Below are 24733 nucleotides of genomic sequence, written 5' to 3'. Positions count from 1 at the left end.
GGTTAAGTAAAGTCATGATCTGACGTTCATGTCCAAACCGAATGGAAGATTAAAAAAAATTGCTGTGTGTTGTATCAACTGGGATAGACCTTTATTAGTGGCTCAATGTTTTCAACATCCGCACTCACAGGCACAACGGGCTGTGCTGGATGTTTTATTAAATATTTAGACGAGGTGGAGTTCTTACTCAAACATGTTCCCAACTCAAACAGACCAAAAATTTGTGCAGTGTATTTGCATCTGTCGTGAGCTCTCCAATCAAACCATTCTCCACAAATGGTCTTTGATTCACTGCAGCCTGTTCCTGCTAAGTGAATAATTGTCCACACAACCGTGCGCCCTTATCAAGAATATTCTCTTTTCAGGAATTTACAACGAAATATTAACAAGTTTTCTGCTGGATGATTTCTTTCAGGCTTTTTATTAGAGCAGATTTTCTGAAGTTTAAACGGTTTCGTACCATTTACCCGGTTGTAGCTACATTGAATATAAATAACAGAAGTAAAGCGACAAGTTATACAGAAGAAGGTGGCTGTGTATGAGCTTTAAACAGTTCAATTAGGCAAATAATTTGAGCAGCGGGTGGTATCTAAAATGTCCAGCAAACAGCAGCGAATCAAAAGAAGAATTCTCAATTATTCTATATTTACCAAGTACATTAGACTGTTATCTGGCCATTTTCCTAAATCGCAAATTTAATTTCAGCTCAGCTTGTATTTTCATTATTATTATTATTAATTCCTGGGCCAATCCGTCTTAAACCAAACAGCGGTTGAACGTGTTATCGAAGCCTCATATCGGAAACACGGGAACAACAGTTAGTCCAGCCACCCGGACCGACGGAACACATGAAGGGCAGTGGCCGAATCTAATTGTAGATTCTCAGTGACGGGGAATCTCCGAATAACCTTAAAAAAATAAACAGGATGAAGTTGTTATTTCTGCTCTGGCCGGGACTGCTGCCGCCGCCTTAAAAGGGTTAAGCGGTAGATTGACAGTGAGATGCAGTTACTGGGAGACGGTCAGAGATGGGAGGTTCCACCGAAATCCCCCATGATTTGATTTCCATTTCCTTTCCCTTTTTACTTCGATCTTTGACCACTTTATGAACTCTGTCTCTCCCTCCCTCCCTCACTCGCACGTTCTCTCAGTTGGAAAGTTTGGTGTTTCCCCCCACCCTCCCTCGGTTCCTGGCAGATGTCATTGGCACGGATCAGCTCTCCTTGGTTGGGACGGACTCAGACCTGCGACGAATTGGCACCAGTTCGAATCGAAAGGACTTTATACTAAAGGACACTTTTTTGTCAACAGTGTGGCCCTAAAACGGATTCTGATACCCCGGGGGAACCAAGGGGGTCGCGCTGCAGATTTTCCCCGGGTAAAGTGTCTCTCCCTGCGGGACTGCCCCTCCAAGTCGTGCCTCTCGATTTCCCGAGGACACCCGATCCTCCCCCGGTGATGTACCAGGGTTTGGCGAATCCCCCGCCGTACACGGCGCACCCTGACCCGGTCGGGGCTTTCCTGCACTCGGCCAGTTCTGCCGTCTACGTGCCGAGCTCCAGGGTGACCCCGTCTCTGTCCGGCTTCTCTTACCTGCAGAGCGGCTCCTCGCAGCAGAGCAGCCCGGTGTCCCCTCACCCATCCTGGGCTCAGCCGGCTGTCGGCAGCGAGCCCTCGTGTAGCCGGCACCCTGCCTCCTTCTCTTCCAGTCCGCCCATCTGTAGTGTCTCTCCCCGGGAGACCGCCTTCAGCAGCCCGCTGTCCATCTCATCAGCCGCAGCAGCAGCAGCCGCGGCCGCCGCCGTACGGGACCAGGTCAGCATTAGTTGGACCCTCAGCGGCTCCTTCCCCAACCACTACCCGCAGTACATGAGCTCGGAGGCGGCCACAGCATGGAGCCCGGCTCCGATGGAGAACCCTGCCTTCAGCCTGATCCCGACTCGCAGGCACGGCGAAGGTAGGAACCGAGATCGATGTCAAGTGTACCTGTTTGTAGATTGGGAGATGTGGGAGCATTTTATATCAAAGAAGACTGGGGGTCGCTCTGAACAGTTTTGTTTTTGCTAAAATAACCTTTCAAGAACTTTTCACTTGTTCTGGGCTCCGGCGACTGTTCCAGTTGATCGCTATTGACCTCAGCTCACTGGCCCACTCAATATTCCTGAACTCGTATCTCCCAAAAAGCGTAGTGCCAGATTTTACAACTGATCATATTACTCACAGATTAATACAGGGGGAAGAATCGGGAAACCTATTTCTAATGGTTAATATTGTTGAATATTGACATTTTAAATGTGAAAGTTAGTTACAGTAATTGACAATAGAAGGACAACTTGGGAATTAGAATGTGTATTGCCACAGTTGCTGGGCTGTTTGTGAGTATCGGTTTGATATATATTACCTGCTGACTGTATATTTAACAGTGTGTCAGTGTTTATAGTTAGAATAAAATCGTTAACTCTGACAACCTTAAAGATGTGTAAGAACCAACTCCAGTTAGTGCTTTCTCCGTTTAACTAGTGGGGGGAGTCAGGAAGTTTCTAAATATAGAATGCAGGGTCTCGCTATATTTTGAAATACAACAGATTAAAATTATACAAATGAAATGTTTGACGTGACAGTCTTAAATTTAGAAATATTTTCTTCCAGGTTCTTCGCATAACCTTTGTTAATAAAACGATCAAACGTAATAATACGGTGAATCCTGTTATATGGAATAGGTCAGGACGGAGCACAAGATATGTACTGAATCACATCAATATATAACAGGACTGACTATCTCGATTACTGACTGGATAAGAGACGCAGTTGAGGCCTAGTAACAATTTGTACAGATTGCCAGCAATGCCTGTATGTATGTGGGCGAGATGGTATTGTAGCGGTTCCACAGATTCTATTAGTTTGATCATGTCCCTTCAACAGACGGAAACGGAATTCCTATTATTGAGGTGTAATAATTTCGTAATCTTATATTAATAACAGAAAATGCTGGGAAAAAAGGCCAGTCAGCATGTGTAAACAGAAAAGTCAGGTTACTGAGTTTCGCGTGTTCAGGTCTCTATGGTCGTCCAGTTCATATCATTCAGTGAGAAAAATACAGGGCAGAAACAGAACTCAGTTAACACACCTTTAATGTAACATTGTTTCATAGCTCACGCCTTATTTTGATGTGTGATTTTGAACCTGAGTCTGTTATGCTGTCCGACATTGCAGTTTATTCTTTTTGATGCTAAAGTTGTCAAACTGTTCCATTCCAAAGGATGACTGTTCAATCTGTAACAGGGGGATCCACTTCATTGCTTGTGTAAACCTTTCGGTGATCAATAAGAGTGGCTGAATCAGAGTCAAAATCGCTCTATGGAGAGTGCTGCCTGCTCTGCTCTGTTTCATTATAAGTATGAATTATTATATCGTGGTGTAAAGGGTAATTGTATCCCTCAGCTGTAGAACATACTGTGAAACAGAGCAGGTAACAGTTAGTAGCTATTCTAGATTGAAAAGCCCCTATTTCAATAAGTAGAGATCTGTATCCAGATGTTGCTCTTATCAGATTATAAAGTCATTATTTTCATAAGGAATCAATCATATAATTTAGGTAAACTAAAATATATTTTTCCTACAATTCCTTCCTGATTTGTATTTTAAGATTCAGGCGGTGAAGATTTATTAACCGTGTTCATTTTCGTTGAATTGTGTCGAAGATCTCACATTCTTCACGTAATGTCTGCACTTACGGTTTCAATACGGCGGCGCGGTTCTGTTTCACATGGAGATGAAAACGCGTTTACTATTTATTGAAGAAATAATTGGGAGCTCAACGATCAGACAGAGAATAGGGAGGTCTCTTGATGGAGGGAAATAACACTTTAGAGACTGTTATAATCGACATTACCACACCCTGCCAGAGTCTGCTGTTTTCCTGGAATTCCGCTCTCTAGCTCTCTGGAAATGCAGGAAATATGTGGGGATTTTTTTAATATATATTTTATCAACAACCTAAAAGACGCGAGCAGATACGCGAGTGATTGACATTTTCTGCAAACATCCTACGGGGTATAAATCTACGCTTCCAATATCCAATCTTACACATATGATATAACCTTTTTATGTATGAGAGGAACAAACAAAACATTGCATGTACCAGATACTATACTGAGAATACAGAGCAATTCACATATATCCGTCTATAGCCCGCGGCCTGTTGATATCAGACTACGAGTAGTCGGGTTACTTGTTAATGCGGGACGATTTTCAGGCCGTGCTGCAGTGGGATCTCTGCTTTGTTTGAGGGGAGTAGGTTTTCTTTGTTCCAACAGGCAACCAAAGCGATTCGGCTGAGTGGGAGAAGTACAGGAAAAGGTGTTTGGCAGCAGCGTGACATGTTTAGTATCAGGAAGAGAACCATGGAAAGTTATGTTTTCTTTAGCTGAAGTTGAAAGATTTCGTTCGTTGAAATATAAACGCTTACTGAATGATATTTGAAAAAATATCCATGGCATGTAAGTTAGGCCTTTGAGTACAAGATAGAGGGGAGCCTGTCGAGAGCTCCGGCCAACCCACAACAGTGCTAAAATGAATACTGGTCACAATTTACTAGCGTTAAAACTTTTTTTTAACATTTTCTTAGAAATCCGCCACTTAGACGAATGCTCATGACCATCTTTTTAAAATATTTTTCGTAGATCGATTAGTTTGTTTTTAGTAGGTTTGTAGGTGTATTTTTGGAAGGTAACGAGAATGGCAAGCTGCCGTCATTGGATTAATACAGTATCTCGCAGAATTAAATTGTGGGTTAATGAAATGCACCCGAGAGCCTTGCCCTGATCGAGCGGACACTGGTCTGGTAGTTGCTGAATTTATCATTGGCCAAAGAAAATACAAACACGACATCACGGGAATCATTTTTTTCTAATTAATCTGTAGCTGTGAGGTTTAAAACACAATGTGAAACATAATAGATTGTTAGACGTGAGGTACAGTACTGCCAATAGTTTCTGCAGGGACTCTCTGTAAGAGTCTAACATTTCATAACAAATTAGTGAAATGTGCCACTGCCACAGGAATGTTCTCTACAAGAGTCCCACGACAAAATCAGCCCTGAACCCAATAGGTAAGAACTAGGGAGCTCACAGTATTATTCCTAAAATAATGCCACATTAATAGAGATGACCTCGATTCAATTCTAACCTGATTGATTTGTGATTCTTTAGTGTCTTGTTCGGGTAAGGAGATGGCGGAGATTCTTGGAGGTTTTACGAGAAGGGTATATCTTGACAAGCCCCCCTTCCCCCCTTTCCACTCAGAGTGAAAACCTGCAGGGAAAAGAAACCAAAGAGCAGCGCAGCCTGAGAGCGCCCCTTCATCGAGGAATTCAGCGATTTGAAACCTCATGAAAACAATCTCTAACATGAATGGTAGGAGCGAAATACCTACAAAATGAGAAAAGACAAACTGTGATATTGGCGGATTTGGGACCTTACAGAAAATCTCTACACCTGTGGGGATATGTTAAAGGGGCTGATCGGAGCAAGTATTAAAGGAACAACCTTTACCGAGGCTGGCTGGGCTCAAAGTTCAGATGAACAACATGTATCCAATGAATAGTATGCGATTAGTAACCCGGCATGGTAGAGGAAAAAGCTAAACACTGTACAAAGATACAGGAATCATTGAATGTTTGTATCATGTTAAGGAACATTGTTGTACGTCCTGACCCGATCCCAATGTCTGTTTGTTCACTGTACAGTTTTCAACCTTCCACGCCTCCTATTTTAAGTTTAGATTTCTTGGGGGAGTGGGTGTGTGTGCGGTTTTTCCCTGTGAGACGTGTATTGCACGAATTGGAACAAATTGCGTGGATAGAAACCGGGGCTTGTGTCTGTTTTTGCCTATTTTGTTTTTTTTCTGTACTTTCAGCAATCACCGCGGTCAAATTCGTACCAATCGGTCTTCCTCCCAGTTGCGTCTTGTTATCATGCAACTAATTTAGAACTAAAAGAAAAACAGCTGGAAATCTGACATTTGAAAATACGGGAAATACACACCAGGCCGGTCAAATTATGAAAGAGAAATACATGGCAGGGTAATATTGGAGAGAGAGGTGTGCGCTGACTGAGCGTCTCACCCCAACCGTTAATTTTTCCCTTTCAGACGTTGGCCGACTAACTAATTCCAACATCTTCTGCTTTGATTCCGCTAAAGTGTTAAGAAAAAATCGGTAGGGAAGAAAAAGGGCGACCAACTCGATTAAAGAGCTCACACCCTCTGCATTATTCACTAATCGTTGAGTTACAAACATGTTACTGTTTTAGCACCGAAGGCAGTAGGGCTAAAATTACCAAACACTGCGAGTTTTCTTTGGGGGATTGGGATTAGTTTATTCTGAAGCCCAGTGATCCAATTTATCTGCTTGGGTTTGACACAGGTCCGTTGGTAACCAGATTCCGGCAGCGAAACGCAAAGAACGCCCAAGAGCAACATTATCCAAATGATTACTTTAAAAATACAGGAGTAGTCTGGTGACTGGGGTTAGGGCCTGTGATGGAAGACACCACATGGGATTGTATTGAAACAAACATGGTTTCAACTCGGTTTTCTAAACTGGGGTGACGATGCAGTAGCGTTTAACCCGTTGTGAAAGTGTGTATGTAATGACAGGACAGTCATTCGCTGTAACCTTTCATTCAAAATATTTCAAAATTAATCGAGAAAAAAGAAACAAGTAAACATTTTATATTTGCCTCTTCGTTATTTTGCCTTATATTATCCAATATCCAATTATTAGTTATTTTTACAGTAAAAAGTTAGACTTTCATTTTTCGTAGTTTAATCTCAGAAAGGCACCTACGATTTGGTAAACACCCACTTTTAGCAAATACCTGATAAATGAATGATTGTGTAAATAAACTCCTCTATACTAGTGACCTGTTGTGATATTTGCGGGTTTTGAGTGGTTGATATTCAAATAATTCTAAATCTGCTGCTAATAATTTTAACGATTAATACGCCTGGGAATTAATTCTAGCTCATCAGTAACTCGGTGCTGCTTCTAACGGTGCCGTGGGGGAGCCGAAAGGATTTCTCCCCTTTCACTGACTCAAACAAGCTCCGTCTGAATGGAATGGCGAGGGGAGAGGGCTGCACCTTGCAAAAATGTGTTGTGTTAGTCAATAAAATCCCCACAATACGAACAATAAAGACGGGAGCGGGACGCAATAAGAGCGGGCCGACAGCGGTTAAATATCCACATTCCCGGGGAGGTTCAAACCACCTTCACTACAGGAGTAAAGTCGGGGTTTAATCTACTTATTTTCTTTAAAATGAAAATAAGCCTAACTATCAATGCAGTGTATTGGGGAATAGGCAAATACGCGATCGGTTTAATAAACAGTTAGACATTGGTAGTGTGGACAGGTTTAGTGAGAACAGATCCTGCTGTAAATGTTAGCAAATATTGCAAGATCAATTCTAAAATGTTCTCTTTATCAAAGAATTAATAACGGTGGGCGATTGGATCAATCCGTTCTGATCTGTAAAGTCGGTGAATGCGAGTTTGGTAACGGGTTGTTGCATCCCAAGGGTTGAAAGCGAGAATGAACAACATCCGAAAAATGAATTCTGCACTGGTTAAAACGAAAGCGATGGGAGTAAATGAGAGATGGGGAAGGGAGCAAAAGAAAATGAGACAGGGGGAGAGATATAAACAGGAAAGTGAAGCGAGACAGATAGAAAGAGAGACATAAACAGGCGGGCAGACGGCGAGTGAATAAAAGTGTCTGCTTAATGCCGACATTCATTTTATACCAGAAATCACGATTACACATCCCCGCCTAATCTACCCTTCATACACAACATAAATTGGAACCCACGAGATCACAGCTGCCGAGTTACTGAAGTAAATCTCCGGATTCATTGAAAACCTGAATTACTAAACGTGTCGCGGCACACAAGGGTTTGCGAAAGCTGCAGTATATTAAACTTAATTAAGATTTGTTTTCCGATAGTCTGGAATTACACCCCGACTAGCCAGCCAGAAATACAGTAAGTATTGTGTGAGGATTGGTGACGTTTTTAGAATATAAGGAACTATTCTATATACAAATAACCAGTGTCCTTTTCACCAGGTGTTATCGTAATGAAACATTCTTTAATCAAGATTTTAAGCATAATTTTTTAAAAATCAAATATCCTTTAAAAATGTGCGATACTTTTTTTCCGAAACAGACAGTCCAAGTGTCTGGACCCCCGACGTGTGAGGTTATCAGCTTGCAGTGCAAGCAGAATCAAAAACGCTCACTTAAAGTTCAGTTCAAGCAGTTTCCCATCCGAGAGCCGCACGGGCATTACATTGTATTTCATTAATGAACTATTGAGGAAAGAAAAATACACAATTTTAAGTTAACAATACGCTATTGCTTGATTTGAAATCATCGCCCATCCATATTCTGGTCAAACTCTGATTACTATTTAATCGAATTGGTGGATCAGGAGATGAGCGGGGAAAAGAGTGTTTCTGTTTCAAAACATCATTTTTCCACACATAAGCACTTCCGCTCACCAACTGACTCACCTTTCCGTGGACTTGATACAAAACCCAGCGTTGGACTAGTGCACTAATCCTTGATCTCTAAAGTATGATCACGTTGTGTAATTTACTAACTTTGTATCTTCAGATCGAACTCATTTCTAGAGGGATCATTATTTTTACAATTTCTCAAATTGAATATTAAATATCACCGGCTCGTGCTGCATTAAAAGGAAACTGAATTTAATTACTTTATGCTTTTGCTCGAAGTAAGTGATTTGACCAGCGTTATACAGTAAATAGCAAATGTGAGATTTAAGTGAGTTTTATCCTTTGAGAATTAGGATCAAATTCCTACAAGTTTCGATGTTTTAGATTTTTATTTCCCCAGATTACTGATGAAGAATTGTTCCATTATTTTCTATATCGCTGATGTTGTTGGTAGATTTTTCTAACAGCATATTACAAATTTATATTTATATTCAATACTATGAAAGGAAGAATTTGGATATGAAAATATGTAAAGCAGTTCAGTCTCCAGTGGGTGAATGGATATCGAGTCCAATAATAATTGCTAAATCCGCTTTCAAAACGTTCTTTTAAAACATTTTTGATGCCGACAGTCCTAAAATATACTTTTTTTTGTGAAATAGTATAGAACTTTTATTGAAATTCTCTTAGTAGCTTCAGACTATGACTACAGAGTTCAACCATTGTTTACCAGATCTGTGTAAGCAATAAATCACTGACGGCTATGAAGCCACATAAATGGCAAATGTGATGGATATAATGATTTTCAAGTCCGGCCGGCATTGTGATGCCCGGCTCCTATACCTGTGGGATTCATTCTCAGCGAGTGTAAGTGACAATGTGGGGGGCACTTACATTTTAAGAAACTCCTGACAAGTTACTATTGGCACCTGTGACCTGATCTGCATCCGGATTCAGTCATCGATTAAAATAAGGGACGTTGTCTTGATTTGAATGAATTATTGGAACAGCACCTTGGCAACTTGGAGGTGTTTCATCGCCAATGATACAGAGTTCAGTGGAAAGGAGCAATTCTCGCGCTATGTGTCATTGAAATGGCCACATTAGGATTCTGTCCATGAATGAAACTAGACTGGTCCCCATCAAAATGCCTCAGTGAGCCTGTAGTGAATCAAATCCAAAATGGTTGTGAAGATAGTTATTTAAACTATCGAGTTGTCAGTCCTTGGTCCTTCTATTGTATATGAAAGATATACTAACTGTTCAGTGTAGAAATTAATTTTACTACACATTCCCACTGAACCCGTATGTAGTTTGAATGAATTATAGCATATACGCAATTGAGAGAATCTCACTGATACTTTACTTGCAGACTAACTATAATAGAAGATGTTGTAGGGCGGAGGCTCATTCACGCAGATAATCTATTTAGTTTGAGGGACTGGGTGACACAGTGATTTAAAAACTGTCTTTCTATCTCTGGCACCAGGGTTTAAATCCAATTTAGACTGATAGGAAAGAATTTACTGTTACCGTCAGCTGTAAGTTTCCCTCATGAAATTAATTCTGGACAGTCTTAACCCAGTTTCAAGTGGATGCTGGCCCATGGCACAGGACTGCCCAAATTCAGAGAAGCATTAGGGATGACCATTTAAAGCAAAACTGGTGCAACAGAAGCTGCTGTTCTGTAAAGAAGTCAGGGCACACTGTTGGGATAGATTGGAGTTACCAATACTTTGTTTCAGTCAGTGTTATACCCGACCTGAGAGTTATTGATGCTGACACTGAGTACCTAAAATAGAAGTGTTCCATTCTCAGCCATGACATCTATTGCCTTGATGAGCATGAAAATAAAAAAAAATATTGTACTGCACCATTTCTTCACTTTGCATTCTCCCAAATCATTGCACCCTGATCATTGGTTAAGGGAATCATTGAATGGCAAGAGATGATAGCTCCTTGATCTTTACTAATACTGCAGTAGATCCCTAACCAATTTTCTCTTCCTCTCAGCTGCTAGCACCTTCTCTTTCTATCCAAAGTTGTGTTTGTTCACCATCTGGATGAAACCTGAATGTGAACATGAGCCAAGTGGGATTTTATAGTCTTGTCCATCAGTACACGGTGCAGCACATTGATCGTGCACCACTATGAAATTTCAGGTATAATGAAAACAGCAGTCAACACTACTACCAGAATATAGCCAAAGGGTGGATCACACTGCAACTTTGGCGTTGGCTTCGCACTGACTGCAGTTACGGTGGAAATGAGCGTGAATCCGGCATTAGGGTCCGATCTGACACCAAAACCAAGCTGAGCAGGATTCCCTGGAGGAGTCTCATTCCGCTTGATTTCGGAGACAATTCAGCATCCGACCTACCTTCAAATTTAGCATCGGTGGGAGGTGGTGAGAGCTTCACACCACTCTAAATTTATAGAGTGTGAATGTATCCTAAGGTAACCATTGAGCTGAACTCTCAAGGAGAAAAGCCTATGTCTCAGTTGGGTAGTTTTAATCAGTTTCCATCCAGGATACAAGACGAACCATTGCACAGATATGTTGCACTCACTTATTTAAAGGGAAACCTATATTAAATTTATACCTTCAAGGCTTAAGTAAATGCCTTCAGGCAACTGATTGATAAATCTAGGAGACAATTCCTAAATCTTTAGCTCACAAAAATAAAAAAGCAATTATGTCCACTGTATAAAAAGACAAATAACCTAATTAAGAATTAAAGCTATGACGCATTGGGGTTCTTTTAAAGATTACAGAATCCTCAAGATGACATTACATTATATGTAACGTTATTGTTAAATTATGTTCAAGGAACACTAGCAGTGGGCTGTGATTATACTGTATCTGAGATCGGTAGCTACTGGCAACATCTTACCCACGTTAGCTGCCGGTCAATCTGACTCTCCCAAGACAGGAAGGAGTTATGTATATGCACAGTTACACATAGGCGCAGAGTTCTACTTTCCCACGTTAAATTAAAAACGTAATGGGAGCACCAGTGGGAGTGTCCTCTTTGTGAAAATATTGGAATGAGTCCCACTTACGTTAATAAAATGTCCAAAAAGTCCATAAGACCTCCTGAGCACTTTTTAAACTCAGCTTGACACCATCCTGAAGTTATACTTCACGCCGTGTAATGTTGAGACGACTTATCCAGGACTCCAGAGTCAGGTCCAGATGTAATGCTGGGGTTTATAAGGGCAGATTCTCCACTCAGGTGCTACCGGTTAGGAAAGATGCTTGCAGTGAATGCTGGCTGGGAAATCGTGGGTCGCAGTCTTCAATTTTCCATCCATTTAAATTCAGGGGCTGCAGGCTGCAATTTCTTGACCGGTGTTCGTGGCAGCTGTCTTCCTTGCTGACTAGAGAATCGGCCCAGTTTTGCATCACCAACCAGTTCACAACAATGCAAAGGCGGTGATAGAGCTGCACCCCTAATGTTTATTTAAGGAGCCCAAGACTCAAAGTCGTTATTATTCCTAACTTGTAGTATACTAGACTGTACTGATAGCCTATACATATATATGTATTGTGTGTTTATGTTTAGCAATTACTTTGGATTCTTCTTTCTCTCTAGAACTACTTGATGATGTCCTTGAAGGCCGAGAGTGCGTGAATTGTGGTGCTATGTCCACCCCACTGTGGCGGAGAGATGGAACTGGCCACTATCTGTGCAATGCCTGTGGACTCTATAACAGAATTAATGGAATTAATCGACCCCTTATCAAACCTCTCAAACGACTGGTAAGATACAAGAGAACGGTTCAGCATAGCATGATTGTAGTTTTAATTAATGCGCTGCTGAAGCAACCATAACATATTGTAATTTTTAAGTAATTACAAGCAAGTTACCCAAGTAATAATCTCAGAGCAGTCGCTACCAGTCAATAAACGGCTCCCACACGCTCGATGAAGGTGTTCATTCAGCGTGAGTGGAGTTAAAACGGAATTTTGTTCCAAATGTTGTCCTTGTTACACTGAAGGATTTGTTTGAAAGAGATGGAAACCGTCAGGAAAGATTTAAGATATTTGACGGTTTTAAACTAGTGCACAATTAAAGTGTTTAATTGTGTTCGAAGTAAAAAAAAGACACTTTGGAATTAATACTTTAACACTTCTTATTGACTTTTAAATGCTGTTATTTTTATTTACGACCTTTTAATATTTTGTCTGTTTATTATCACTGGTTGTTAAGCATTTAAAATTCCTCTTTTAAAATTATTAACAACTCCCTAAAAACCACAGAATGGATCTTTGGAAAGTGCAGTATTTGAGATTGTAATTCTGTTAAAAAGAAGAATGTCATCCCTTTAATGACCATATTTTTGTCTTTGCAAGTCAGGCAGTATCTATAGAGAAAGAAGCAGAGTTAACGTTTCACGTCGATGATCATTCGTCAGAACTGAAAGAAGTGAAAGATTTAACAGTTTTTAAGCAAGTATAGAGCCAGGGAAAAGTGGGCGGGGGGGGGGGGGTGGGGGGAGGAAAGAACAAAAGGGAAGGTCTGTTATAGAGTGGAGGATAAGAGTGATTAAATGACAAAAGGAATGATGGTGCAAGGCAAGGAGAGTGGTAATGGGACAAGTAAAGAAACAAAAGATGGGTCTAGAGGAGCTGTAAATGGCAACAGCAGAACCATTACCAGCACCTTCTGACTGAAAACATGGGAGCAGTGGTTATGATCTGAAGTTATTGGAATCAATGTTGAGTCTGGAAGGTTGTAAATTTCCAAATCAAAAGATGAGGTGCTGTTCCTCGAACTGCCTTTGAGCTTCATTGGAACAGTGTAGGAGGCAGAGGACAGAGTGGAAGTGGGATGGAAAATTAAAATGGCAAGTGACCGGAAGGTCAGGGTCATGCTTGCGGACTGAGCAGAGGTGTTCAGCAAAGCAATCACCAGTCTTGCTTTGTGGTATATATTAATGATCTGGACTTGAATGTGGGGGGCTTGATCAAGATGTTTGCAGATGATACAAAATTGGCCGTGTGGTTGATAGTGAGAAGGAAAGCTGTAGACTGCAGGAAGATATCAATGGACTGGTCAGGTGGGCAGAAAAGTGGCAAATGGAATTCAATCCAGAGAAGTGTGTGGTAATGCACTTGGGGAGGGTAAACAAGGCAGGGGAGTACACAATAAATGGGAGGACAATGAGATGTGTAGAGGAAGTGAGGGACCTTGGAGTGCATGTCCACTGATCCCTGATGGTAGCAGGATAGATAGATAAGGTGGTTAAAAAGGCAAACAGGATACTTTCCTTTATTAGCCAAGACATAGAATATAAGAGCAGGGAGGTTATGCTAGAACTGTATAAAGCATTGGTTAGGCCACGGCTTGAGTACTGCATACAGTTCTGGTCACCACATTGCAGGAAAGATGTGATTGCACTAGAGAGGGTACAGAGGAGATTTACGAGCATGTTGCCAAGGCTGGAGAATTTTAACTATGAGAAAAGATTGGATAGGCTGAGATTGTTTTCTTTGGAACAAAGGAGGCTGAGGGGAGATTTAATTGAGGTATATAAAATTATGGCGGGATTAGATAGAGTGGATAGGGAGGACCTATTTCCCTTAGCAGAGGGGTCAGTGACCAGGGGGCATAGATTTAAAGTAATTGGTGGAAGGATCAGAGGGGACCTGAGGAGAAATGTTTTCACCCAGAGGGTGGTAGGGGCTTGAACTCACTGCCTAAAAGGGTGGCAGAGGCAGAAACCCTCAACTCATTTAAAAAGCACTTGGATGTGTGCTTGAAATGCTGTAATCTACAGGGCTATGGAACAAGTGCTATGAAGTGGGATTAAGCTGGATATCTTTTTTTTTGGCTGGCACAGACACAATGGGCTGAATGGCCTCTTTCTGTGCCCTAACTTTCTATGATTCTATGATCTGCATTTGGTCTCCCCAATGTCGAATAGGCAGTTTACAACCTTCCAGACTCAACATTGATTTCAATAACTTCAGATTATAACCACTGCTCCCATTTTTTCGGTCAGAGGTGCTGGTAATGGTTCTGATGTTGCCATTTTCAGCTCCTCTAGACCCATCTTTTGTTTCTTTACTTGTCCCATTACCACTCTCCTTGCCTTGCACCATCATTCCTTTTGTCATTTAATCACCCCTGCCCTCTACTCTATCACAGACCTTCCCTTTTGTTCATTCTTCCCCTTCATTCCTTCCTTTCCCCCACCTCCTCCCTTTCCCTGGCTCTGTACTTGCTTAAAAACGGTTGAATCTTTCACTTCTTCCAGTTCTGACCAAAGGTCATCGACCTGAAACATTAACTCTGTTTCTTTCTCCACAGATGCAGCCTGACTTGTTGAGTATTGCCTGCGTTTTCTGTTTTTATTTCAGATTTCCAGCATCCTCAGTATTTTGCTTTTTTTGATAAATGGTGTTGGTTCCTTCCTCTAATATGTTGCTTTGGATAATGTGTTGTAATGACTGTTCCAGTAGTCAATCAGAATGGAGAGGATTTATCACTGTCGCTGATTGGTTATATTTCCTAACTTAATTATACTCTGTAGATAATATTAATTAGGTGCATTTTAATAGCATGTGACTGGCCTTCATTAATTTATCGGACCCTTCTTTAAAAGAAGAAAAATCCTTATTTCCAGTTCAGTATGAAATGATTATATCTCTTAATGATTTAGGAACAGGAGGAGGTCATTCAGCTCCCCACGCCCCAGCCTGTTCCTCCATTCAGTTAGATCATGGCTGACCTGTGTCTTAACTCCATCTACCTGCCTTGGTTCCCTTAATGCCCTTGCCTATCAAAAATCTATCAATTGGTTCCCCTCCACCAGATTTTATTCCAACAAAACAATAAAAATTAATAAAATTTAAATCATCTCAAACAAGTTTGTTCCCAATATATTACCTTGAGACAGTTTCCACTCCCTAATTTATACAATAAACTGTTAAACTGGAAGAATGTTTTAGTATATATCTTCAGGACCAGTAGATATTGAACAGAACTAGCTTCTTAAATTGAGCTACTGCTCAATTCCTTGCATCTTTCAAACCCAGACGGAAGGCAGCCGTCCAGATAGTGTGGAGTTAGCAGTCTTCGAACTAAGCCGCAGAACGAGGACAGTTTAATGTGCAGTACACATTCTAATTAGGTCCCAAATAAAGGGTCGCACATTTATACAATAGCTTCTTGGGTTTCTGCTTAGTTAGAAAAAACCTCTTCTCAATTATTGAGATATAAACAAATATTAAATTGGCATTTGACTGGAAGAAGAGCATTATAAATGAATTAATGTCTATGCAAGAAGGAGTCACACGGCTGTTACACAACCGAGCAATTCAGATGACAAGTTAAAGAGCAGTTTATGAACATTATTTGTATCCTGGGCTTGAATTAAAGCCTTGAACTCCTGCGTAAGTATCTGATCTTTTACATAATGTTATTTTTTTTTAAAAGTTTAACAATCCACGAGTTGTGGTGTGAGAGCTGCCCGAGTTCATTATGGTCTGTGTGCATGACTCAGTGAGGTATTACGGGGCTATTTTTGCAGGGGTGCTATTGATTTAATGAGCGTCATGTAACTATTATAAGGTTTTTAATTTGAGAGAGAGTTGTTCCCTTTTAAGCTATCTATATATATCACACATATAAATATATATTATATATAGATAGCTAAAGCTCATTATTGAAAATGCGTGACAAAATAATCCTTCTCACGGGATCTTCTTTATCGGGGTTTAAGCTTTCTCCTGACTAAAACGGAGTTTCTACCAGGACCTGAAAGAATGTTTGCTACAATGAAGGGATATTAAAAGCAAAGGATGCTTCACTGAATTGCTGGAGAGAACTCACTTCTCGATGTTTAAATCTCAGAAACATGCCTGGGTAATGAATTTAAGTACAGATATACAACAGGGCTGTGCCAACCAATTATTTTTCGTAAATTAATATTCTTTCACTTATTAAAATGACTAATCTGATATTCTGACGGCACTTATTTTAAACAAGTGACTACGAATGCTTAAAATCACCAGTTTATCCATTAGTCACTCCATGGTAAAGGCAGCAGGGATTTCATTCACACGTTGAAATGTGGTTTTTAGCCTTTGGTTTATCAGCTAGGTAGCTGCCACTATAATATATTGGCTGTGAAATGTAATCTGAACGAGCCGGGGCTTGCTTGTACCATTCCTGGCTAAATGTGTGTTCAGCGTGATGTCAACATATTAATGTGGTACCAGTGGTACAATATACACATGTCCGTTACTCAGCTAATAAGCTGAAGATTAAAACAACATTTCAGTGTTTGCTTTTTTGTTACTTTCTCACCAGCCGCTTGTAGAATAGGATCTCGACACGCAGATCAAATATGTGCACAGTGTTGTTCCATGGCCACGCCCACTGAATGGAAAACAAGACATTTGGTCAATTATTGATTAATTGCCAATCCAGGTTCAAGATAGGGCTGCCACCTGTCCGGTTTTAGACAGGATAATCCGCCGTTTGAGTGTATTAAAAAAAATGTAAACCAGACAAGATTCTGTTTTTATAACATAAGTCCATTCACCTTACCGATGTGAATGTGAAAGCATTTTATTTATCAACGTTATGATTATCAGCAAAGCAAACACTAGAATTCAAGCCATAATCCAATACCCCGTCTATTCCTATCCTGCCTCTTCCAGTTTCAGACTTGGCAAAATGCAAACCAATTCTGATGAAAGACAGATTTGCTTCTTCCACAGACTTCCCCCTCCCCTATTCCGTTCTGTAACACGAAATTCGTTGCCCGTGGAAGTTACCATATCCCAATATAATTCTCCAACTTGAGAGAAGGGATGAGGGGAGCAAATTGGAGAGAAAGTAAAAGCAAGCCATTCTTTTACTAAGTGAAAGTTAGGTGGAAGTTCCGGTTTTCCGAAGGATACACGATCTGTTGGAGAATTATGCGTGATATGAGAGGAGAGGCGACCAAAAAGGAGGGGAACAAAATTACAAATAATAAAAATAGAAGATTCTTTCCTCTCATAAAAACCTGTAACTGATTGATGTTTAAAAAGAAAATAAGTAAATGCCAAAGCGAAATAGTTCCAAGTTTGCTTCAGACTTGAATACTGGATTTACAAGTTCCATTCATTGGATACCAATGGTTTGAATAAAGACTGTAAGGTTTCCTTTTCCTGTGGAATAAGAGCTTTCTCACCATATATACTATATTTGCATTCTTTCTCATTTTTACTTTTTAAGTTATGTGACTGGACAGCTGATAAATTAGCGAAGTGCAAAAAGAATCACTTGACATAAACAGTTACACTCACCAGGTTTCTGCTTCTGAATCCACACCCTGGGCCAGTTATACTAACCAGCGATGGTAAAGCATCAACTATCTGCAGTAACTCATTAATATTATTGTTATGCTAGCCCACCTTGGGACAACATAGCTGCTCCCTTAGCCTGCAATCCTGCAGTACACACCCTTGGTTGTGGCAGTCAGTAAAAAGCATATAACTCACAAAAGCCACAATGCATTATTAAAGTCTAACAGCTATTCTTAATAGTCTTTACTTATTAAGCAATGGTCAATATTAAAGTATATTGTCTTGACTGACAGATAGGCTAAATGATTTAAGGATGAGACCAAAGGTCTAATCTGTCATTGTTCTGTCAATATGTTAGGAAACAATTTAAATGATTCTTGAACCAAGGCAATCTGTGGTGTTAAAGGTTACTGTGAACCAAGGAGCCAATGGCAAAGCTGTTTTTTAATAAAGCCAGATTCCCAGAAGGCCTTGCACAAGTAAATTCCAAGCTTTTCATTCTGGAAGTCGAAGTTTCCTGTCCATAACAAACTTTCATATCCGTCTGGAAGCTCCACAGAGACTGTGCTGTAACTGAGATTTATTACACATTTGTGGACAGTAACACTGTCTTTTCTCTGCCAGTCTGCATCTCGGAGAGAAGGACTCTCCTGCTCTAACTGTCACACCACTACCACCACCCTGTGGCGGCGTAATGCTGAGGGAGAACCTGTCTGCAATGCCTGTGGACTGTACATGAAGCTCCATGGGGTAAGTAGACACAAAAGTCATAGCACTGTTCAGCAGTGTGTCACACAACAGAATCTGTGTAGTCCACTACATTTAATCAACACTGACAAGGATGAGATGGTGCTACTGATCAGAGGTTCACTCAGTGAATGCTCTTCACCGACAGAGAGCTGGTTTTGAATCTAGGAAGCTGAAGGTTGGATTTAATTTTGGCTTTGGCTTTTATAGGGTGTTTACTATTCTTTAGTTTCCTTTCCTGCAATTATCATCTTTTATAATCAGTTTCTTTTACTGCTATTCATTTCATTTTCACATGGAAACATATAAAATATTTTAGTTACAAAATATATATCAGCTCTATAGTCAGCTTTGTGGATATTGGCAGGAATTATAAACGACCAACTGAAAATCCTCCTCAAAGGGACATGTCAGAAAACTCATTCTGATCTGAATACAGCCCAATGGGAAGAAATGTAGATCCTGTACTTTCGACTGAACCCAAAAGTAAAGATCAGGGACTTATACACATATGTTAAAACACCACAGGTGACTGCAGTTGCATTTCCTGAAGAGATGTTTACTCCCATTCTAGTTTGGAGTATGTTCTCCCATGTCCTGACCCTCAGTTTAAAGGTGGCTGTGAGGCAATGTGATTTGGCAACAGCTTGATTTAAATTCCATTATTTTGTTCCTAAATGGAAACAGAGAGTATTAGTTACTTGGTACCAGCTGACATTTGAATAAAATTACATTGAGGTCACATTCAGTTCACATCAGCCTGATGCAGGTTTAATGTGATTTTCTAGAGCAAGAGGTGTAAAAACGAGCTCAATGTGATTTTACAAAGGCAATAATACACTGAAGATCTGAACTTTTATTTCTGATCTTTTCCTCAGTGTATTTAAAAATTCCTTTGTTTAGTTTTACTTATTGAGCCCTCACTTCACTTGGCAGATACCGCGACCTTTAGCAATGAAAAAAGAGGGGATTCAGACCAGGAAACGCAAACCAAAGAACTTGAACAAAGACACACCCCCTGCAGGTGAGCAACAATTTCCAATTCTGATGACCTTTATTGTGCAACCTTTTCTGGCAAGACATTCTGAGTCATAGAAAAGAACAGGCATTCTCATCAGTGAAATAATGCTGGTAAAATATGCCAAACTGCAGGAAGCTCCTCACTGAGGAGATGACCTTTTCTTGCAAATCTTTTTAAAATACTTGTCCCATTTTGCCATTTCCAGTTATAGTCCATCACCGCATGTTCTGAAGGTAATTGTAAGAAAGACTTTCATACCTTGCATCCCATTGCAAATGATACAAAATTTACAAATAATGAAGAAATATGTAAAGAGAAATAGCAGATGTTGGCACAGATCATGTAATTATGTCAGAGGACACTGACAGATATATGGTTGTCACGGGGATATGTTTCTGAAGAGCTGCATACCTTCCCTGAAGCTTGAATGTGTTGAAAATAGTAGTTTTAATTTAAATTTACATTGAGTTCTTATATGTCTATGTTAGGAAAAAAAGTTCATATTTGAAATAATCTGCCAGGCAGAGTAATAGTGACAAAAAAAAATGAGGTATTCAAAATGTGGTTGGATGCTATAATGGAGAGCTGAGCTTCAATGGGCCATTTTGGAATTTTCTTATTTTATTATGTATGTGGAAAATGAACCAACCACTGGGTGTAGAATGGTGCCTCACTAAAATAATCTCTGATATACCACAACATCCAATAGCTTTTGCTCCTTTAGAAACAGAAAACTCTACTCTTTAACATACTTGAAGACCCTATGTATGTTGCCATATCACTTCTACTAATTTTCTCTCCTGAGTTATGCAGCAGCATTAGTAAAATTAATATCTTTTTGTATAATACACTCTACTCAGAAAAGACTGTTTGTGATGAACACACCTCCAATCTCTAATATAGAAAGTTTAGTAAACAGCTGGTAAGGCTGAACAAGCTCTTAAATGTTGATTGTGCATTATTTTATTACAATACATTTTGCTCAAAATTTTCAGTTTATGTCAACGCAAGTCACCAAGAATGCAAACTTAATGAACAAGGACTATAATAATCTCTTTAATAACCCATAAACCACATTATTAAAGCTAATTTGTTCAAGTTTCTAGGTTGTGAACCACCTTCCTCACACATTATGAGAATGCAATGCTTTAGGGTCTAATTTCTCCATTGTGCCTTATGCAGCAGTGTCAAAGCAACATTGTGCTTATTTTAGTATCTACTCACCCTACACACCCACACAGTTGGAAAGAGTTATTTTCCCAATCCACCATACACAGACTGAGTTCAGGTTATATGTGTACATAAAATCTTACTCCAGCATGCTTCACCCATGCAGACTAGCCTTGTTGGGCAAGATTCTGGAAACAAATGGACAACTGGGTCTTTAGTTTTTAATTCTGAGAAAGAGTCTTACACCTGAAATGCTAACCTGTCTTTTCGCTTTACAAATGCTGACTGACCTGCTGAGTATTTCTAGTATTTTCTGTTTTGTTTGGCTTTTTATTTTATTGGATAACCAATTGGTTGAAAACTGTAATCCAAATTAATGCTGATTAATTGTGTATTCAGCATCTCACCCAGTAGTCTGATAACATGCTACATAAACACGAACTCCAAATATTAGGCAGTCATGATATTTTGTTACCATAATGATCATTTAGTATACCTTTAATTACCACTCATTGCACTCTTTTATTCCCCCAGTATCATATCTTATCAAAAGCCATATTGTAAGAAACATCTAACATTGTAGAACATACTGATGAGATGCATTCATTTTCATTTCTTCTTATTTTGTTTGCGCTGATATGGTGACTACACAAATCTAATATTCCAATTTTCTCCTTTTGTTGTTCAGTACCTTCTTCAAGTTTGCCAACCACCCCCAGTAGCACTCCTACTGGTGCATTAGAACTTATCACACCGAAGACTGAGCCAGGCCTTTACTCATCTGCGTGCAGAGTCCAGAGGGTCAGCTCCCAGGTAGGGCCTGTGAATGGGAAAAGGGGAGAACTTGTTAAGGCCATTCCTTATCCTTTATCCAATGTACTCTGAGAGAGGTGACTCAAATGATGCTTTTTGTATGCAAAATAAAGTAGTTGCGCTATAAGAGATTAAAGGGCAGAAATTCTGGCAGTGGGTCATAACATCCATCTGTCGCTTTGGTCCCACCTTGACATTGTCCTGGGCACAGGTCATTATCATATTGAGGGAAGACATCTGTATCTGTAGTGGCGCAACTGGGCTGCTGCACCCAGTAGAGGAGATGGAATGTGCTGCTACTAAATGGGGGCCCAGAGCTGGATCAGGCTAAAGACCAAGGTTGACAAATCTTTCTATAATCATCTCTCCTCTGGGAACAATTCTTGTTTGATTTCTGCAAGGTGCGGCCTATATTTGGCCCAGAACAATACCTATGCCTGCTCTCAGCAGATATAGATAGCCCTGGGCATTTCAGAAGTGTTTCTGGTGGGATTCTCAAGGTAGTTGGGGAAAGCCCTCAAACATGCCCCAATCTGCTGTTGGGATTTGGAGGGGGCCCAGCAGAAGAAGTGCCCACACCCCCCAGTCGGAATTTACCAGTGAAGCCCTGAAGGGGCATAAACTCGGCGGTGCTGGGTTACACTTCACCTCAGTTCCTCCGTCAAGCTTGGGGTGCCAGAATTCTGTCACACAGAAGAGTGGAAATTCTACCATTAAATTTCTTGGCTATAAGAATAAATTACTGATCAGCACAAAATTCTCTGGAAAGATTTTTGGGTGATGCTGGTGAACACAGTCAGAAGCAATAACATAATAATGCGCAGAATATATTATAGAGAAGGAATGATTGAGTGTTTATCATATTTTTGATCATAATTATTTCACATTGTATTATTCCAAACTCTGATTAGATCCCTGACTAGCATCTGAACACAGAGTACATTTGCTACTGAATAACTGAATGTTAACGATCATCTTAATCCACTTCTACTGCTATGTGTCCAAAGCCAACCCATTTTGGAGACTTGTCTCTTATTGTTGGTGCAGAAGTCTTTTCTTTCTTTATTGTCACCTTAATTTTAAAAGGTATGTTTTTAATTTAAAATGTTCATCAAAAATATGATCTCTGCAAATTCCTGTTGCACCTTGGGCCGGCTTTAGCTTTCCTTTAAAAATATTTTTTTAAATGAACCTTATGACTCGAATCTTATCGCTGTCACTGCTTTGGAAAAATCAATCATTGGCAACCATTAGCCTACTCACAAGTCCCTGTTTGAATTTCTTCAGTGCGGCTCCTGCCCTGACCACACCACTCAGACCACTTTGGTCAAAGTCACCAACAATGTTTTTTTGTGACTGTGACACATCAGTCAGAAAACTATCCCTAAAATGTCCAAATATCCAATTTTGAAAGCTCAGTACATTTAATATATTTAATTCACTGCCCAATTTCACCTTGGAGAGGGCAGCACATTCTAAATGTGTAATCATTGCTACAACTTTACATTTTTGTTAAAATTGAATTGCTCAATGAATGATTAGAATTACTATGTTAGAAAGACATGCAAATTGGCTGAATTCTCCATTTCATGGAAACCCTGATGCACGTAAGTAAAACCCAGAAAATTTCTATGAAAAATAGTTCTTAATTTATCAGGATCCAGGTTTATTGCCAAATTGCTTTGGGTCAAGATGTTAATACTGTGAGATACTGATATTACAATCCTAACGTAACACAGACTTGCCCAATCCTATTCACGCTCCACTTCAACAGTTTCCATATCCTTTGCTTCCAGGACACATTTGTGGCAGGTGGCAACAGCCTTCGCTTCAGCATTCCAGCTCTGAAACTGACAAACTCAAGTGAACCAGCCACAAGTAGAGATTCCAAGAAACCTTATCCTTGGGGCAGCATGGAACTGGTCTGACACCAAAGAGATCTCCACCATAATCCTCCTAAAGCTACATGTTCACTGATACTAAGAATGGAGTTTGCAACTGAGATTCATCTTATCTGAATGAAAACTGGAAATGAAGAAAAGAAGAAAAAAGAGTCAGGAAGAGAAAGAAAATCAGATGGAATGCTGGATCATATCGTGTTATAATTTAAAAGAGTGAGTGTTGCAAAATGATGTCTTACTGCCAAGGCTTAACACCACCTAAATTCTATGTAGGTGACCTTGGTGCAATTCTGATCCAACATTGTTAGTAATTAAGTGCCTTTTTTTGGACCACCACTTGCTGTATGTCTCTAACTTTCCACACGAGAACGGATACTTGGAGTGTACTCCCTAGACAGTCGCAGCTATGGAACAGTTTGAACAGATCTTGCCTCCGGTAAAAATACAACAGTGTTTCATAGAGAAAATCATGTTTTCTTAGTGTAAGTAGTTCTAGTTCTACATGGATGGTTCAGGCTAATAATAAAAAGCAACTTAATAAATTCAGATTGTCTCTCAGCTATTAGTGTCATGCCTGCAGTATGTCTATTGAGTCAGTCATTGTTGATTAAAATTGGGTGTGGACTGTCAGCCATCGAATAATCTCTTATGGTGCAAACCTTTCCTTTCTATTGCCCATAGCTCTGTGGTATTTACTACAGAAAGAATATTGGAATATGCAATGATACCAATATAGCTGGGCTTTCTTGATTGTTTGTGTGCATGTATGCACATATGAACATGGTCAGAGTTCAGTTGTTTTACTAAAGGTAACAACACTTATTCTTTTTTAAATTTTATTTTTGGGGAGGAAAGCTTCACTAACTTGTAGTTACTTCCAGGCATTCATTATTCTGCATATAATAATAAAAAATTTCCAGAAGTGTAGTGTTCCTGCATTGCACAGATCACCTGTTGAACAATGTCAAGCTGGTTATACTGGCACTAGATGGTTCCTCCCACCTGCAGCCTGACCCTGCTACACAGCCTGCCTGCGGGCAGTTTTGAATTGAAGACTGCAGCCACAAATTGTCACCCGTCTGCAGGCTATATATCTCCAACGCTTTGGGCCTTCAAGTTGGTCTAAAGTCAGGTGGGACCAGCTGGGTTTGAGTTGTAGTAAAGCAACTATTAAATTGAATAAAAGTGTGTGAAATGGAAGGATGAAAGCAATATGTGCCCTCATTTATAAAATAAAACAATGCAAAGAAACTAAACAG

At 40.0% G+C, this 24733-nt stretch overlaps 1 protein-coding gene across 1 annotated transcript; it reads left to right on the top strand.

The window, feature by feature from the left end:
- Positions 1 to 847: 847 nt before the first annotated feature.
- On the top strand, positions 848 to 24032 carry LOC137342577 (transcription factor GATA-4-like). The gene is made up of 6 exons (XM_068006553.1): positions 848 to 1957; positions 12112 to 12278; positions 18447 to 18572; positions 19506 to 19593; positions 21449 to 21573; positions 23370 to 24032. The coding sequence occupies exons 1-6, from the start codon at positions 1459 to 1461 to the stop codon at positions 23499 to 23501; spliced, it is 1137 nt and encodes a 378-aa protein (XP_067862654.1). The 5' UTR covers positions 848 to 1458; the 3' UTR covers positions 23502 to 24032.
- The last annotated feature ends 701 nt before the right edge of the window (positions 24033 to 24733 follow it).

Source organism: Heptranchias perlo, chromosome 26, assembly GCF_035084215.1.
Source record: "Heptranchias perlo isolate sHepPer1 chromosome 26, sHepPer1.hap1, whole genome shotgun sequence".
In the NCBI taxonomy this organism is placed as follows: domain Eukaryota; kingdom Metazoa; phylum Chordata; class Chondrichthyes; order Hexanchiformes; family Hexanchidae; genus Heptranchias; species Heptranchias perlo.
The sequence above is the reverse complement of the archived record's forward strand: the minus strand, read 5'-3'. Positions and strand labels throughout refer to the sequence as shown.